This window comes from Alosa alosa, chromosome 9 (genome assembly GCF_017589495.1).
Source record: "Alosa alosa isolate M-15738 ecotype Scorff River chromosome 9, AALO_Geno_1.1, whole genome shotgun sequence".
NCBI lineage: Eukaryota > Metazoa > Chordata > Actinopteri > Clupeiformes > Clupeidae > Alosa > Alosa alosa.
In genome coordinates, this window is record NC_063197.1 from 20560282 (window position 1) to 20577781 (window position 17500).

Below are 17500 nucleotides of genomic sequence, written 5' to 3' on the forward strand. Positions count from 1 at the left end.
TGCTATAATGATTGGTGCCACTGAATGACTGTATCAGTGGAGACATATTGGTGTTCTGAAAAGCACATATATCATACCATGGTGCTGAAAAAGCACATAGTTTGACCATACTCCAGCTTGTGCATATTATAATCAACCCATGACCAATGACTGATGCAAAGCACAGGATGGATACAGCATGCGATGGATAGATCAGGAAGAGAAGACGTGAGTTCATCAGTCCTCCCATTGACAAAAGTTTAGCCCGCATGACTGTGATAGATCTAAGGAGAGAATCTGACCTGCCCTTGCATTATATATTAAAGGAACGTCTACAGCAAGCCAAGAAAGTTGTCGTGTAGTTAAAATTCTATGGATGTCATTGCTGTGCAAAGAACAATGTCATTCAAGGTTAGTACATGACGCAAAAAGATAGTCTCCTGGTTAAAAGAAAAGATGATGGTGGTACAAATGTCCCAAGATGTCTGAATTAAAGCCTCAGATACAAGTTAAAGAAAACAGAGGTCTGAACTCAGGGGCAGGCAAAGACACATACACCAGTGGGTGCAGACAATACAAAGAGAGTCCCAGTAGAGCTGGCAAACCAAATGTACGCAGGCCTACACAACTCATTTGCAAAAAAACACTGACAATAGACATCTGAACAGAATGTCAGTTCTTGTTACAAGCCTTTCTTACACGAAATACCGATTTCAAAATTCACCACCAAACACAAACCAGTTAAATGATCACAGAGGGTAAACGATTTGCTCACTCAAACTGGAACTTCCTGCGGTTTGGGTTCGGAGTCTGGCTCTATCTTCTTGCAGAAGACTTGTCCAAACAGGAAGTTCCAAAGAATAAGCGTCAGAGACGTGTTGGCCGTGATGATGCCCACCATGATGGGGTGAAGGTGGAACATGTCTGTCCACCGAGACGAAGACCAAAGCTGGGGAAACTTTCTACCTGAACCTCTCACTGGGTCTCCTTCGTCTCTCTCTCTTTCTCTTTCTCTCTCTCTCTTTCTCTCTCTCTCTCTCTCTCCCACTCAGAGTGACACTTTAAATCACCGGTCTGTCAGTCATCTACATGTCTAACCTAATTTTAGAATACATTCAGTGCCTCCTTGAAGAGGTTAATCTCTCTGACTGTCTTCAACACCAGTAAATGGGACATGATGATGAAACATGCTTAGAAATGATGTGATGTGAATGAGTTACAATGAAAATGAATACATGTAGTCCATTTTTAAAATCGATGAAGCAAGTGGTATAATGTGTCTTTGTGAAGTGTTATTTGAGACAACTGAAACAGTTGAGATAAGATGTTCAATATGATTCAACAACTGACTATCAACCTAATATCAATAATGTCTTGCACTGGTATACTTTAAAATCCTTTATGAACCTAAGTCACTTGTTCTGACACACAACACACACACACACACACACACACACACACACACACACACACACACACACACACACACACAGATGTATTTCAAATAAAGCTGATGCATTCTATCTCAATACATTGGCTACATTGCAAAGATATAATTTAGTAGCTCAATGAAGCTCAGACTGCATTAAAAATGAGACATACCTTAGTCGGTGATCCTCCTTGGCTTGGTAATGATAAGTAATCTTTCCATGTGCTCTCCCATTCCTTGTGCACCTCTTCCCAAGATCCAGGGGGTTTTGATAATGTATTTCTTTCCTGTTACGTGACAGCTGTTGTCTCGTCCGATGTCTGGATGCTGACAAAAAGACCTAAGGGAAGGAAAGCATCCAGGAGAGATTTACTTTCAGTAATCTGATGAGACCGCACCACTGTACCAACAAATTGTTTTGTTTTTTTCACTCTTTTTTAGTCCATACACAGTTTCATCTTTCCAGATGCTGTCATATCTAAGGTCAGACAAGGACAAATAATAGGTATTATTATATTCACTCAAACTGTCAAATATATACTGCTTCTACATAGATTGAAAAGAAAAGCAATCACATTACCTGCAGATTAATTCTTGGGGCTTTCATAATCCCTTGACAAAAATGTAAGACTGAAGAGCTGTTATATGTAAAAATCGTTTTCTTTGGCCCAGGTGTATCATGGAAGCACTACAAACAATCTACTCTAACAACAGAAGTCTACAGATTTACAGAGTTGGGGGACAGGCGATCCGTTTAAGCAGGGTTGTCTTTCTTGGGTTCATCCTCAACCTTCTTGTGGAAGGCCTCTATGAGAATGAAGGCCCAGTAGATGATGGTGATAGACGTGTTCAGAGTCACAATGCCGATCATGATGGGGTGCAACATGGTGACCGACCCTGTGGGTGAAGAAAGAGCTCTGCGTTGGCGTGTCTCTGGGATTCTCTCAGCTCAAGCTCCGCTTTCTTAAGCTAAGGAACAGACTGACCCTCCCTTCCTTTTTTCCTTCCTCCTCACCTCCCTCCCTCTGGATCAAGCCTCATACTTATACCCCTCTGTACCAATCATCAGGAGAGCTGCATGCAACCCATCATGCATGTCAGTGATGAACACTACACCTGCTCCTTAAAGGGACAGGGGGAAGTAGCTTTAAAGAAGTCAAATAGTAGATAGATAAATAGACAGATGAATTGACGGTTGATAGCTGAGACTTCTTAACATCTGTTCATTTTATTATTTTATTATTATCAGTGTGTCATTACTATTAATGTGACCTTTGACTAGGAACTATGTTAAATGTGGCATATATTTAAATCTGTGAATTTATTTTGATATTTCCCTTCCTCACTCAAATACCCTTTGCATAAGTATTTTTTGACAAAACCACTTAGTTCAGATTTGAACAGCCTGGTTCCTTGTTGGAAATTCTGACGCACGTCGCAGCTAAAATGATCACATTTTCAAACACTCAAAAATTATATCTTTTGCATCTTGTTTGCCTGGTGAACACATTATGACTACTAAAATACATTTCATGAAAGAGTATCATCTAGCACTAATTGTGCCAAACTATTCTTATACCAATGCTTAATAACAAGTCATGCCTGAACAAAGTAAACACTACAGTGATCAGGACATTATGAAATAACCCGTTTTGCAAAGGTCTGACATCAGCATGAGGTGTGGGGGTGGGGGGCAAGACCTTTGCAGCTAAGACTCCACTCAGAATCCCACACTTTAATGAAGAAGAAAGACGCACTGCTGTGGGGATTACTCGTGCTTTGCGTAAACCACCCTGATCCTCCACCCCAGAGGGGCATGTGCTCCATCACCTTTGTTGACCCTCTGGACAAGGACAGACTGTTCATTGAAATGGCATGATTTTATGGATGCATATCAAAACACACACAGATATAAACACAGCTTGTCACACAACATTATTTAATGTTGATAAAAAATATGCTCAGAACAGAAATGTTATGTTTCAGTTTATGCCCTCAAATGGCTGCATTAAATCTTCTCAGGAGACTTTAGAACAGATTATTGTGATTTTAGGAAGGATTTTGGGAAATGTATTTGGCTTGTGTGACACCTACATCATATTTTCCCATAAAAATAATAAACTTTCACAATCCCACAACATAATGGATTACAGTCTGCGAATAAAATAATAAACAACTCTCGTTATACGTTTTTTCCGTGAGCACATTTTGAACCAGTGAGTAATAAAATAGTAATGTTTATAGTTGGATACTGCTGATGGGGTGTCTTTCTTTCTTAGAGAGAAGTCTTCAACAATACGTCATCCCTCATGAGACGCCCTGCAACCGCAAGAGTCCATCGGCATACTGGAACTGTGTGGAGTTCTCGTACTCAAGCATGTCCAGCGCCACTTCGCAGCTCTCCTTGACCACGCGCTCCTCGTCCTTGCGGTAGCGCTGGAGGATCTCCAGGCAGGCGTCCTTGCCGATGGAGCCCAGCGCCTCAGCGCACTCGTGCCGCACCATGGCACTCTCATCCTCCTTCTCCAGTGCCGCCCGCAGCTGGGGAATACTGGCCTCGTGCTGGATCTGACCCAGGACGTAGCCGATCTCGTGGCGGAACAAGGCACTACTGCACTGGAGACCTGACCAACGGTAGGGAGGGAGTCATATTAGCACAAGTTTTTAAAAGCACAAGCATTGTTTTTGTATGTTGCCCTGATTGTAAATAAAAATGGCACTTGCTTTTTAACACAGATAATAAAATATAAGTTAAGTTGTGAAGCTTACTTTTGACAGATTTCTGGTTTATGTGAATGCAATAATTACACTGTAACACAAACACACACTCTCTCTCTCTTTACCATCGCCAAGAGCTAGCACAGCCTCTTCAGTGCCCAGGTTGCGCAGTGCAAACATAGCCCTGTAGCGCTCAAACAGTGGCAGGCTCTCGTCCAAGAGCAGCGTCCTGAGCTCGGGCACACTCTTCTTGGGGGCCGGTGGTGCCGGGTCCACTGAGCTGTACGGGTTCCCATCAGCCCCCTCTTCAGTCCCGCCACTCATCAGCCACTCCAGTCGCCTCACAGCCAGCTGACACGTCTCTGCCACCTGCATAACAGTGGAAATGTCCATAGAAATGTCCTGGAGTTAGGACAGACAATGCCAAGTATATTATGGAGGGCATCATCTGATTTGTAGGCAATTCCATACCTCTATAACAGGATCTTCTGAGTATTGCTTGAGTAAATCCAACACTTTTGGATTTCCAATAGCTCCCAAAGCCTCGCCTAACACAGGGATGAGATTCAGATGAGATTTGCATTGTAGGACATTTAAGCAATAATGTATTGCTGCAGTCTATAAATTATTGTACTTTGGATATTATGTGGCAGAGGCATTGCTTGCCTACCTGCTTCGTGTCTGACCATGGGCTCTTGGCTGGTGTCTTTCAAAACAACCTCCAGTACAGGAATGGCTTGTTCATCTTGCATTTGACCCAAACAGTAAGCTAGTTCATGTTTCAGCAAAGCAGATTCATCCTCGAAGGCCTTACTTATCCATTTGATGGCCTCTGGTCCACCCAGATTGCGCAATGTGAAAAGTGCCCGAAATCTTGTGGCCAGGTCTTGCTTTGAGTTGACCAGTACTTGGCCAACGGCAGCCACATCCTTTTCATCGAACATGACAGTAAAATGTAATTCCTTAACAGGTTAAAGAGGAGGACAATAAATTAGTTGATAAAGTGCACGTATGGATTATTAATTCACTTGAACAAATGCAGTTAACACTAACAGTGATAACAATATTAGCATAATGCTATGTATCTACAAGCTGTAAAATCATTGTCTTTGGACACAAACATCTGATAAATACCATAAACATAAACATTATAAAATAGCCTACATACTTTGATGAACCTCCGTAAGCGTTAAGCGAGGCACACCCCACCCTAACAATCATCATTTAACCGAAATGAAACGAAACCTTTCGTCCGGGTGAACCCCGACAAACCTGAGAGCAAATTTAATTTCCCATCAATTTCGTCTGGGTTCACTCAAGCTATCTAGGGATCCATAAAACCACGAACATTTTTGATCCCACTTCCACCACTGCTAGCCCTTTTGATATTAGCAAGCAAATCTCGATTAGTATTGGGATAATGACACAACACCGAGAACGTGTACTGGACCAATTGTTTAAGTAAGACCGACAAAAAAGCATGCTTTCCTTGGCCTTCTTTTACAACAGCTGGAAACGTCACGCAGTTACAAAACTCTTGCTATGCTAACTAGCTCGGTTACAGAAGCTAGTCACCGGTAAGGTTACTACAACTACCGATCAAATAACACCATTCATAATCCAAATGGGTGAATCTTTCGGGGAGGTTGTCATGATGTGAAATCACTGTAACTTACTAAATAATAAAATTTATCAAATGGGTGCCATCATCACTCACTCCACACGTGAACAGGACCTGATGCAGGAGAACAAGTGAGACAAGCACAGCTTCTTTATTTTAGGGATGACCAGAGTGCTTCTTCTCTATATTGGCCTCTACTGACGAGGAGTAGAAATGTGTGGGCTAGTGCTATCCTGAAAGTAGGCTACCTGTGGCGATTTGATCGCCTATAAAAAATAAAACATAATAGTCAGTGTGCCAAAAACAAGAGAAACGGCAATATGTGGATGAATTGGGTGGTAGTACACGTTAGATAATGTAAAGCTGGATTCCATGTCACAAGACCGGCACAAGCAGACTTTTGCCGCCCGCTTTTTTGTTACAACGAATTTTGTCATGCAGAAATTATGCAATGCTGGACATCAATATGCTACATAACTACGCTGTGAACTTTCCCCCCCCAAAAAACAATATAATGCAAACGTGGCGGGTTTGTTTTGATTCGAATCTTGTGACGTAGGTGGTCTTAATGTATACCCAGAATGCTTTGCACTTTCACCCAAAACATCTTCGAAGGCTACATTTTGGTCACCTAAGCAAACCTTCAATTAATCAGTAATATTACCTCAGCCTTGCCTTAGCGTTCCGTGTTTTAATAACAGGTGGATTTCCAAGCTATTTTTACCCAGGACAAAAGGTAAGAAGGCGTGATTGTCTTTTTATTCTTCTGGTTACCAGCTAACCAGCTATCACGAAAGCTAATTTATCTATTATGTCAAGGTAGCGAATAACCAGATGAGTGTTAAGTTACAAAGTAATGTTGGTTTTGTGACTATATACGGCGCATTCTGTAAATTATATCTCGTAATTTCGAAGTTAAGTGGTATTGGAATTGTTCTAGATATTCTGCTAGAGAAAGTCGATATAGCTTTGCAGTGGGCTTAACCAGTAATGTTTGAGTTTTAATGTTAGCTCCCTGGTTGCCCTCGGGCCACAAAGGTGGTGAAACAGGGTCTTTAGGGGACTAGGCAGCAAGCTATTAATGTAGCCCTGTTTATCGATTCTAAAGTGGGAAAGGAAGCCCGATTAAATGTGAAGCATAAGGCTGTAAATGGACTGTAGATACAACTCTTCGCCAGATTCCGTTTGTTGCTGGTGGTTATGGTCTTTCATGATAGACCACATTCTCAACATTGAGAACCGAATTCCTACTTTGAACTGTCACTAGGAAAGTGATGTGTATGGTGTTGCATAGCACTATGAGGCCTAAATATGACCCACTGCCAGTGGTAAATATGTCACTGTGATTTCTCTGACTCGACTGAAGGTCATCACTTGATCATCCAAATACCTGGACAATAATACATGCCCCTAGATCTTCCTCACATACATTCATGCTCTCACAGTGATAGATTTTGAAAGACGTATTGTGATGTTGGATTATTGGTCATACTTTCCTTCATGTCTTCAGTCAGTCTCCTCAATGGACCAGGACTATGAGCGGCGGCTGTTGCGGCAGATCAACATACAGAATATAAACTGCAGTCCCATTGTGAGTGTTACAATATGCCATTTCACACGCACACACACATTTCCTTTGATTAAGTGTTGTGCAATTACATTTTATATATATATGTTGTGCAATGTAAGTCATAATGGATAAGTTCAGGTTTTCCATAAAAACCCTAGCCTGGAGATTCCAGACCAAAATCCGAAAGATTAGGGTCTGGCCATGACTAATGTAATGGCCCAACTCGAGGGGCGGCACCAAGCATGCATTTGAAAATTTCACTGCACGCAATTCGATAACACAATGACAAATGTTTACTGACTGATTCGTTGCAGCACTGTCATCATCTGTTTAGCTCGCCTCTGGCCCGCCTATATCAGATACACCGATGTGATTTGATACTCTGCGATTCAAGGGACATAAGTAATGAGCATTATTACTCATTGCCAGAGTGACTTTGCCATTACTCATTGCCAGAGTGAAAATTCGAATTGTGCTCCCGTGAGAACTCTGGATTTCCAAGGTATAAAAACCCTTTAATCTTTCTCAAACAGAAATCAACAGAAGTGGTCCGCAACCTGACACCTACAAGCTCCCCGCTATCATCCCCTAGCAAACATGGAGACAGATTTATCCCATCCCGAGCTGGAGCCAACTGGAGCATCAACTTCCACAGAATAAACGTAAGCACTATTGCTTAACCACACAGTTAAGTACTACATTTAATTGTTAACGTGTAATGTCAAATGATCTTTCTTGCATGTAGTCAGGTATATTTGTTGGTTTGTTTTCAGGAGAATGAGCGGTCACCTAGCCAGAACAGAAAAACAAAAGATGCCACTACAGACAACAGTAAAGGTAGGCCTGACCAATTGGCATCATCACAGCCTGCATCTGTAACTTGTGACTTCTTTCTAGTAGATTGGATGGATATTTCACTGTTCTGCTCTGGGAGCCCTCACATCTCATATGTTTCGGTAACTCTGTCTTTCCTTGTGGTGCTCTGTAGCGGACGGCCTGGCCTACTCGGCCCTGCTGAAGAACGAGTTGCTGGGGGCAGGCATCGAGAAGGTCCAGGACCCTCAGAGCGAGGACCAGCGCCTGCGACCTTCTACCCCGGAGAGGAGGCGACTATTTAACGTGAGTGTGCCAGTCATTCCCTCCTTGCCTCAGCTTCAGGCCTCTCCAGTTTGTTCTGTAAGTTTTTAATGGTCATGCTCGCAAAGAAAACAAAGTAGAAAATCAATGTGCACTCTACAAAACAGTTGAATAGACCATTAAAGTATTTATTATATTTGTCCTCTCTCTCTCTCTCTCTCTCTCGCGCTCTCTCTTTCTGTATATGTACAGTACTCTCTCAGTGCCAAGCGCTCCTCCCCCGATGACAACAACACTCTGTCCCCTTACTCCCTGTCACCTGTCAGCAGCAAAAGGTAAACTGGCTTTACAGTCCTAAACAGGCACAAACAGGAACCCGTACTAAGCGGCTAAAGAAAGGCAACCATTTCAACCACAGCACTGATTTCAGTGCTTCTGTACCTTTTGTGTATGTGTGTGTGTGTGTGTGTGTGTGTGTGTGTGTGTGTGTGTGTGTGTGTGTGAGATGGTGTCTGTTGTTTTAGTTTCATGGTATATGTCTTCTGTCTTGTTATCTTTGCAGTCAGAAGCTATTACGGTCTCCACGAAAGCCCACCCGTAAAATCTCTAAGATTCCTTTTAAGGTGCTTGATGCACCGGAACTACAAGACGACTTCTACCTCAACCTAGTGGACTGGTCCTCCCTAAATGTGCTCAGTGTGGGCCTGGGGACCTGTGTATATCTGTGGAGTGCGTGCACCAGTCAGGTAGCTACCACATGGCTTACAAATACACTAATGACTGCTTTTTATTTATGTCAATAACATTTTTTTCTCATAGCTTCAATATTTGTCTAAATATTTGAGATATAGTGCTTGTGTTTTTTAGGCTAAACACTGTGATTGATTTGTTTGCTACAGGTAACACGTCTGTGTGACCTGTCAGTAGAGGGCGACTCTGTCACATCCGTGGGCTGGTCGGAACGAGTGAGTACACACATATCCAGATCAGGCGGCTCTGTTATGCGTTTGCCGTTATGGCTGCATTATGGGCATGCATACATGTGATTTGTCTTGAGACTATGTGTTTCTCCCATAGGGCAATCTGGTGGCAGTGGGAACACATAAAGGCTTTGTACAAATATGGGACGCATCTGCAGGCAAGAAACTGTTTGCGCTTGAGGGCCACACAGCGAGAGTGGGTAAGTCACAAATGCAAATTCAGAACTGACCTCAAAGGAAACTGTTGGCTTAACTTAAAAACTTGGCAAAATAATGTGTTTAATGTGTACATTTAATACAATGAGCTAGATCCTTGGTGTAAACGCCAGTGGGCCAGCTCAGTGCTTCCACATACTACACAATAGTTTGTTTTAGTTCATGCATGATCGTTTATTGTTGCCTTGCTTTGCTCTTTGTCCATCGTTTAAATTGGAGCCCTTTCCTCCAATACTGGTGAATTATCCTCACCAGTCATTTGAATAGAAATGCCCCCATCTCCAGTGGCCTCTCGCTCACGGTCCTCCGGTCCTTGCTGGTTCTCGTTCTCCGCAGGTGCTTTGGCGTGGAACGCTGACCAGCTCTCGTCAGGCAGCCGTGACCGCATGATCCTGCAGCGGGACGTGCGCACGCCCCCCCAGCAGTCAGAGCGGCGGCTCCAGGGACACCGGCAGGAGGTCTGCGGCCTCAAGTGGAGCACCGACCACCAGCTGCTCGCCTCCGGGGGCAACGACAATAAGGTAAGCGGCCATCACCTGCTCCACAATCGATTCTTGTGGTCTGCTCGCTCGGTATCCTGCCCTTCAGGCAGGGTATTCTATCAGCCTCTATTACACTTAATTCAGCTAATGAAACCCCTTAGAAGTATTAGTCATACAGCCATTTTGCAGAACCCTGTAGAGCGAGCTGTATGATATGATATTAGTGTCTACACAATATTTTTAACACGGGGACAATTGGTGGTAGATTCCATTACCCATTTTTGTAATGGTGTAGTGCAAATGTACTATGCCACAAATGTTTTGCTGTGGTACAATATGTTTGTAGTATACCGTTGTACTTACAGTGGTGCAAATATCATGACAAAGCTAATAACCGTATCGAAGAACAAATCACACCTTTGCCGCTTTAACACGCTGGATTTTGGGCCAAATTCAGGCAATTTGGTGGCACTGGCCTGCTCTGATATTTTTGACAATGTAACTATCTCTATTTAGAGGATAAGTTTAACTGCAGATTTCTGACTTGCGCTCGTCTTCCTCAGCTACTGGTGTGGAACCACTCTAGTGTGGTGCCCGTGCAGCAGTACACGGAACATCTGGCTGCGGTCAAGGCCATCGCCTGGTCGCCCCACCAGCACGGGTTGCTGGCATCGGGCGGCGGCACGGCCGACCGCAGCATCCGCTTCTGGAACACGCTTACAGGGCAGCCCCTGCAGTCCATCGACACAGGCTCACAAGTCTGCAACCTGGCCTGGTCCAAGCACGCTAATGAGCTGGTACGTAGAGCCCAAGGCTAATGCGGACATTAGTGTCCACTAATGTGGTCCTGAGGTTAATGTGAAGTTTTAAAATGAGAAGTCCTGTTTCTCTGAGCGCTTTACTGAACCAGTGAGTTTCACTAGTTCTAGGTGACCTCGCAGTTCTGAAATGGTAATGGATTTGTGGATTGTGTGGATGAAACTTTCATAATTCATTGCAGACAGGCAACCATTTGATACCTTTTTACATCCCACTTGTGGTCCTTTTTTAAGAGGAAAAGGCACGTGTTTGTTGATTTGTTTCTGGATTGTTTGTTTATTAGGTAAGCACACATGGATACTCACAAAACCAGATCCTGGTGTGGAAATACCCATCCCTTACTCAGGTGGCCAAACTCACTGGACACTCGTACCGAGTCCTCTACCTGGTAAGAAGAGAACCTTTCAGTCTAACCCATCCCCTCTGAGCCAGTACCTGATGAGAAATTTGTCCCTGTGTGTGTAGGCCATGTCGCCAGATGGAGAGGCCATCGTCACAGGAGCCGGAGATGAGACCCTGCGCTTCTGGAATGTCTTCAGTAAAACGCGCTCGACCAAGGTACACCTCTCACACACACACACACACACACTGCCACACCCCCTCACGGTCTGCCCAGGGACATGGGTATAACAGCCTGTGCATTACTTTATATCTGCCTGTGGTTCTCTGTGGATTGTTACTGTTACTCTCTGTTAATTATGTTGTGTGTGTGTGTGTGTGTGTGTGTATATGCTGTGAGCTCATCCATTAGTATTGAGTGCATACTATTGTTAACTCAGTCATATTTTCTTTTCAGGAGTCGGTGTCTGTCTTGAACCTCTTCACCAGAGTACGATGACCCCTGTAGAGTGAAATACTAAAATCATGTTGAGGGATATGACCTCTTTTATAGGTGGAGGAAGAAGGCAAAGGTGTTAAGAGAGGGGACTGTCGATTGATGTTTACAGAATTTTATAGACCTCCATCAGGACTGCCTTGTATACATTCAGGATTAATTTCAAAAGCTTACTTGATTTGGTGTATTTTGTGTTTGTTTTTTGTGTTTTGTTTGCAATTAATGCACATTTTATAACATTTTGTGTTTTTTAAGTTGCTAAATATCCTAAATGTACAATACTGTATAAGCATCAAGAAATGTAAGTGTCCTAAATCTTTACAATTTAAAGATAGATGTCCTTTACCATTGTGTCATCTTTTCTGGGTTGTTTTCAGATAAATGGTAATGTTAACAGTGACAATTGGTGTGTGTGCACTGAAAAAGAGTTTACGTCCCTTGTGTAGTTCCAATTTGTTTTAGCAATGCATTTTTAATGTGCACTGTACTTGAGAATGAGCAGTGTACTTTTGAATGTAACCAGTAACCAATTTAACAGCTGATTTGGTCAGTGATGTGTAATGGTGAAAAATAAGCTAATCATGGCCCAGACTCCTCAACACCAAGTGTATCCAGTGATGGTAGACTTTGGACACACCGTTGCTCTCTTGCAATGAATGGACAAACATCACATATGTCCGTCTTAACTTTATTCCATGTGGTTTTGAACATACCATTAGAATATCTGTATTTACATGAGTTTAAAGTATATTACAGCCGCTGAGGAGCTAGAGGAAGAGGTACATTGATATCCAGTTATGGTGTGAAAGTGAGAAGACAGCCTGGCACATTTTACAGGTTTATGCATATATAGGTTATACACAAACACTTTTTAGAGTTGGACAGGCATAATGTGAAAATATAGTAATGGATCATTCAACATTGCATACAATATCAGTACTCCCAATCACAATACAATGTAAAAAATCTGTTTGGTGGCATCAACTGCAAAATAAAGGTGGATAGATCTAGTAAAGGTGAACAAAAGGCTAATATCACAGTGAAATCGATATCCTTTAAAAACGTATAGAGCTGTACAAAGAGCAGTCTTGCCAGTCTTTCATCCAAATTGTAAACCCAGACAGTTTGGCATGACATGTTTGATAGTTTATAGTGAGGTTCTCTCACACATATTGCACAATAAACCATAGCTATCAGAAGCAAGGGAAAACTGTCAACAAAATTGAATAAGTCTACATCACATCACCACATTCAATTATATAAATTCATGACTATGTGAACACAGGTACCAGATAGTGATTTCATGCACTTGTGAAAAGGAGCTTCACAGGTTACCATAATAATATTTATTTAAAAAAAGTTAATATTATACAGATACATACTACCTACACAGAGAGTGCTACTGCTTTCCTTAACACAGGAAATACATGTATTTACACATATTTACATTGTCAGAGTAGAGTTTCACTCAGTAACAAATAGAAAAGTTGGTCCCAAGCAATGTTAGTCAAGGCTCTGCCATACTAAGTTGCATGTCGGAAAAGGACAACAGAGATGTAGCATTTTAAAAAAAAAAGAATCAGATTTAGGTTGACCATTAGCCTGGGAACACCCAGACCTTCATAACTGTACAACTGAGAGTGGGTCTGGAAAAGGTTCATTGACTTACGACTTCCAGCAGGGGCATAACTAGCAGTAGCAATGAAATTAAACTGAAATTTGTACTTTAAACTCCTACCAAATCGTTTCAGAAGTGTAGCAATCTTGTAAATGAAGGTTTTAAGTGCAGTTGTTTACTCATTCCAAAGAAATACACGTCCATGCCGGATTAAGAATTGTATTTGCGTGCCCGTCTTTTAGGCACATTGGAAATGGGCTTCAATAGCCTCTTGGCCAGACGGACCTGCAGAGAAAATCCCAAATTTGCCAAATGTTTGTATGGGTATTCCCAGGCTAGTTGACCATGGCTGACTGTTGTTCAAAAGTGTGGGTCACCAGAAGTCACCTCTTCTGTTGATGCTGACACTGGTGTTTTACTACTTAACAAAAGTAGGATCTGTAGATACTGCATTAACAATCTGTTCAAAAACAAGGAAACATCGAAGTGACTCCGAACTTTTGAAAGATAGTGTGTAAACCATAATCTGTGGGCTGAGCGTCTTCATTTTTCACTTCATTATTAAACCACAGCTCATAGTTGTGAAGTAATGAAATCTTGCCCTACCTATAAATACAGTCATTGGGCAGGAAGAATGTGGCATACCCATAGCTGACACTGAACTGTCCACACCTCAGATGTCCTGACTCCTAACATTGCCCAACATGAGATCCACATGAGATCTAGGCTCAACAACTGACCCCAAAACGGTCATGTGGGGAAGGAACATCCACAGTTCATGGGCATAAAACCCCACATTTCATACCCCATACCCCCTGCTTCCTACAAAACCATGGAGAAATAAAAGACAAACTCAAACTCAAGAAAACATATGACCCAGAAGTGGGGACAGCCAGGGAAGCATGCAGCCCTGCTACACTCTCAGATTAGGGTGCTCTGTTAGATGTCCTCTGAACTTGCTCCACTTTTCTTTCAACACCACAACAAGCTGATCAACAGTCTGCTCGAAGGGAGGGGTCGCATGCAGAGGAGGAGGAGAGAGAGGGAGAGAGGGACATGCTGGGTAACCGGAAACACCATCAGGGGAACTGGACACGTGCAGAGGACCAGTAGAGGGGCGCAGGCATGACCACTTTGGCTTTGCAGATGGGACACGTGCGCTGATTCCAAAACCACTGCTCGAGGCACTGCAACACAACAACGGACTGTTAGAGAAAGTATGCCAACAAGGTATTGCCTGTCTGACATGCTCACTGTAAGATTAACACATGCTAAAATAAATCCATAGCACTCTACGGATGCTGGAGTATCTCTGTAGTCTCTGTTGACCTAACAGAGCATCTGGAACTCTTCCAGTGATGGAAGTCTGAGGAAAATAATCTATCTATTAGTTTATTGCACTGTACACAATCATATGTTGGTCTCTAGTGTTTTTGAAGTTTTTGTTTACATTAAAAAAAAAGAAGATGTGTATATGCACAGAAACAGTGAAAACACAGCATTTTTTCTGTCATGCCTACATTTCTGTATTAATGGGTGACAATTGATGCTGATATATAGAGAAAGGCCTCTCCAGTGGGTTGGGGTAACACAATGGCAGTGAACATCCACCACCAACATGCTTTCACACCCATTCTCTACACACTGCTGCCTCAGTGAAACGTGTAGGTGAAAGATTACTATTGATTTCTGTTGCAGAGGCCGGATCCCATGTAGCCTCCAACTAGTTTCCAGTGAGGGTTGGTGACCTATTTAGCTTCAACCTCTTACCACTCGTCCAGTGATTAAAGACACAACCCTGTAACCCAACAGCAGATCCTACACAGGTCACTCGCACAAAGGCTGTGACCTTTTCCATAGACAACCCACGAGGAATATCAACAATACAGTCAACATCTATATACATCAACATTATGGTGCATTATGAACAGAGGATTTGACTATTTACATTATTGTGGGCTGGTCATTATACCTTACAGAATGAATATCAAAGAGCAGCACATTAACTTACTGTATGGCTAATGGTTGTGAATTGGGCTTCAAAAACAGCCATTCAAAAAGCAAATTGTAAAACATTTCCATTTTTGGAAATGTTTTAAACAAAAATGTCTGTTCAGAAATTTCAAGACAATGTGTTGGTGCTAGGCATGCAAAAATGAAGATGGTTGATTTTTGTTGACATTGAAGCCATAATGGTGTTGACTAGTGGAATTTTCACATCAGTTTCCAACACCCATACCCTTAAAAAATATATATATAAATAAATAGGAATTGTTGGGCTAGTTTCTCTTCTTTTGTGGGGTATGAAACCATGGAAACACTCTGATGCCAATCCTGTACTATGACCCAACAAGACACACTTCAAAATTACTGAAAAAAGACCCAGGGGTGTCTGCTGCTGATGTTAAACAGTAGCTTTGTGTTGGCACTGCTAGCGTTGGCGCCGTAGGGAGAGCTGCCGGCGGGGGACATGGTGGTAGTCTTCCTGCTCCGTGGAGATAGCCGCCTCTCCCGACTTCCTGTTCTCGTCCCCACACTTCCTCCGCTCACAGGTGGCTGCTGAGCTTCCACTGCGGGGACGCACCTGCTCCGGTTTCCTTCCAGGCTTCAGGGCCAGCCAATCATAATGAAGAATGTCAAAACGTTTTCAACAGACATATAAACAAATCTTTTTTTTGTAAAATAAAAAAAAACATGCACCGGTGTAGAGAGAGAATCCAAGTAGGAAAGTGGTCCACTGTCTCAGAGTCCCTATTTCATGCAATGACCCATTTCGTCAGAATCATCAGAATTCATTGGCCAAGTTAACATATAAAGAATTTAGGAGAGTCACAGACCTGACATGCATTCCTTGTTGACAACATGTCTATCCCCATGCACAAAACACCTGAGTCTCTTACCTCTTTGTGGAATCGATGTGAGCAGTGCAATTCTTGGACTTGACCATTGCGTTTTTCCTCATGGCAAAGAAGACATACATTATCTGCGTCACCCTGCAACCACAAAATCTACACAATTAATCTAGAAGAGTAAGGCCTACTGTAAAAGGAGTAAAACAAACCCTCAGTGTATGTAATCCTCAATAATGTTGAGATGATCTGTAATGTATGGTCGCTGATACTCACCAATGACATGACTTTCTGGTTGCGGAACCGTAGTCTCCTCTCAAAGGATTCTGCGAGCTCGGGGATGGGGGTGATGGGATGTTGCTCAGGGATGTTGCTCTTGCGACTGTTCTCGTCAGAGGAGACGCGGCGAGCGCGAGGATGCGACCGGAACTCCTTGTCCTCTCGGCCCTTCATGTGCGCGGGGGCAGGAGCCATTGCGGCTGCATGGATTCGGTTTAGGTGCATAGCATCCAACTGTGACTGAGGTGACGAGAGAGAAAGAAGAGGAAAGAAAGAAAGAAAGAAAGAAAGAAAGAAAGAAAGAAAGAAAGAAAGAAAGAGACAGACAGAGGTAGAGAGAGATAAGAGAGTGGGGTATAAGATGAGAATATTATATGACCCCCTCCAGTGAAGATGTAGTTGTTAATCTTGTGAACATGTGAGGTGTTTTTCAGATGATACAACATATCAGGAGTTATGCACTCAAGGCCATGGCTGAGTATTTTTTCCTTGGAACTGCAGTGATCCAGTGTTGCACGGCATATGATAGCTCAGATTTCCTATGTCACAAACATAAGGAGCAAATTCTGTCAATTTGACAAGTTGGGAGTGAGATTGTGTTGTGTCTGTCAATACTGAGACAAATGAGGCAACAGTGTCAATACACAAAAGCCATTTTACAGCCATGAAGGGCCAAAAGGTGAATGTCTCCCCTTAGTCATGGGCTGATTTCAACATGTGTCAGTCATGTAATGGAGTCACTCAAGGCACCTGGATGCAAGTTCCCAGTTTTGTCCCGTGCTGCTCTTTCAGAGCCAGGAAGATGTGTTGAGGGATTCACAGTAAGGGGTTGTGCACTCTTTTCTTTTCACTTTTCATTCATCCATCCTTCATTCTTTCTATGCATTGATTATGAAGGGATAAGTGGCTTACGATAGCAGACAGGCTTGCTCTGAAGCTGCTAACAGTTTTAGTGAGAGCCCTGATGCAGCAGTATTGTCTCGGGCCCAGTGCACCACGAGGACACAGGTTCAATTCCAGCCTGATGT

General features: G+C 42.8%; 3 protein-coding genes across 5 annotated transcripts in view; 1 reads left to right on the forward strand and 2 right to left on the reverse strand.

The window, feature by feature from the left end:
• Window positions 1–3330: 3330 nt before the first annotated feature.
• Window positions 3331–5947, reverse strand: dohh (deoxyhypusine hydroxylase/monooxygenase). 3 transcript variants are annotated; one of them, XM_048252478.1, is made up of 5 exons: window positions 5844–5947; window positions 4797–5088; window positions 4598–4674; window positions 4252–4495; window positions 3331–4032 (listed from the first exon to the last, which is right to left on the reverse strand). In XM_048252478.1, the coding sequence occupies exons 2-5, from the start codon at window positions 5068–5070 to the stop codon at window positions 3716–3718; spliced, it is 912 nt and encodes a 303-aa protein (XP_048108435.1). In that variant the 5' UTR covers window positions 5071–5088; window positions 5844–5947; the 3' UTR covers window positions 3331–3715. The 3 variants fall into 3 exon arrangements, with proteins under 3 accessions (XP_048108435.1, XP_048108434.1, XP_048108436.1); XM_048252477.1 differs by having other exon boundaries at window positions 5803–5926; XM_048252479.1 differs by lacking the exon at window positions 5844–5947 and adding an exon at window positions 5295–5728.
• Window positions 5948–6338: 391 nt separating this feature from the next.
• Window positions 6339–12071, forward strand: fzr1a (fizzy/cell division cycle 20 related 1a). The gene is made up of 14 exons (XM_048252481.1): window positions 6339–6483; window positions 7258–7338; window positions 7851–7979; window positions 8091–8154; window positions 8306–8436; window positions 8647–8729; window positions 8957–9140; window positions 9294–9359; window positions 9472–9574; window positions 9927–10111; window positions 10636–10869; window positions 11175–11279; window positions 11357–11449; window positions 11688–12071. The coding sequence occupies exons 2-14, from the start codon at window positions 7270–7272 to the stop codon at window positions 11727–11729; spliced, it is 1488 nt and encodes a 495-aa protein (XP_048108438.1). The 5' UTR covers window positions 6339–6483; window positions 7258–7269; the 3' UTR covers window positions 11730–12071.
• Window positions 12072–12398: 327 nt separating this feature from the next.
• The window catches only part of lnp1 (leukemia NUP98 fusion partner 1), a 9629-nt gene continuing 4527 nt past the window's right edge, over window positions 12399–17500 (reverse strand). The window contains exons 3-5 of the mRNA XM_048252080.1: window positions 16470–16712; window positions 16245–16352; window positions 12399–15949 (exon numbers count right to left, since the gene is read on the reverse strand). Of these exons, the coding sequence (XP_048108037.1) occupies window positions 15776–15949; window positions 16245–16352; window positions 16470–16712 (525 nt within the window). The 3' untranslated portion in view covers window positions 12399–15775. The remainder of the gene's footprint in view (window positions 15950–16244; window positions 16353–16469; window positions 16713–17500) is intronic.

Bases quoted from the DNA above. Each gene is read 5' to 3' on its own strand.
- dohh (XM_048252478.1), bottom strand. From the start codon at position 5,070: ATGTTCGATGAAAAGGATGTGGCTGCCGTTGGCCAAGTACTGGTCAAC. The intron at 4,675-4,796 runs GTAGGCAAGCAA...TCCCTGTGTTAG, and splicing joins CATGGTCAGACACGAAGCAG to GCGAGGCTTTGGGAGCTATT. The intron at 4,033-4,251 runs GTAAAGAGAGAG...ACCGTTGGTCAG, and splicing joins TGTGCTAGCTCTTGGCGATG to GTCTCCAGTGCAGTAGTGCC.
- fzr1a (XM_048252481.1), top strand. From the start codon at position 7,270: ATGGACCAGGACTATGAGCGGCGGCTGTTGCGGCAGATCAACATACAG. The intron at 9,575-9,926 runs GTAAGTCACAAA...CGTTCTCCGCAG, and splicing joins GGGCCACACAGCGAGAGTGG to GTGCTTTGGCGTGGAACGCT. The intron at 10,870-11,174 runs GTACGTAGAGCC...TTTGTTTATTAG, and splicing joins CCAAGCACGCTAATGAGCTG to GTAAGCACACATGGATACTC.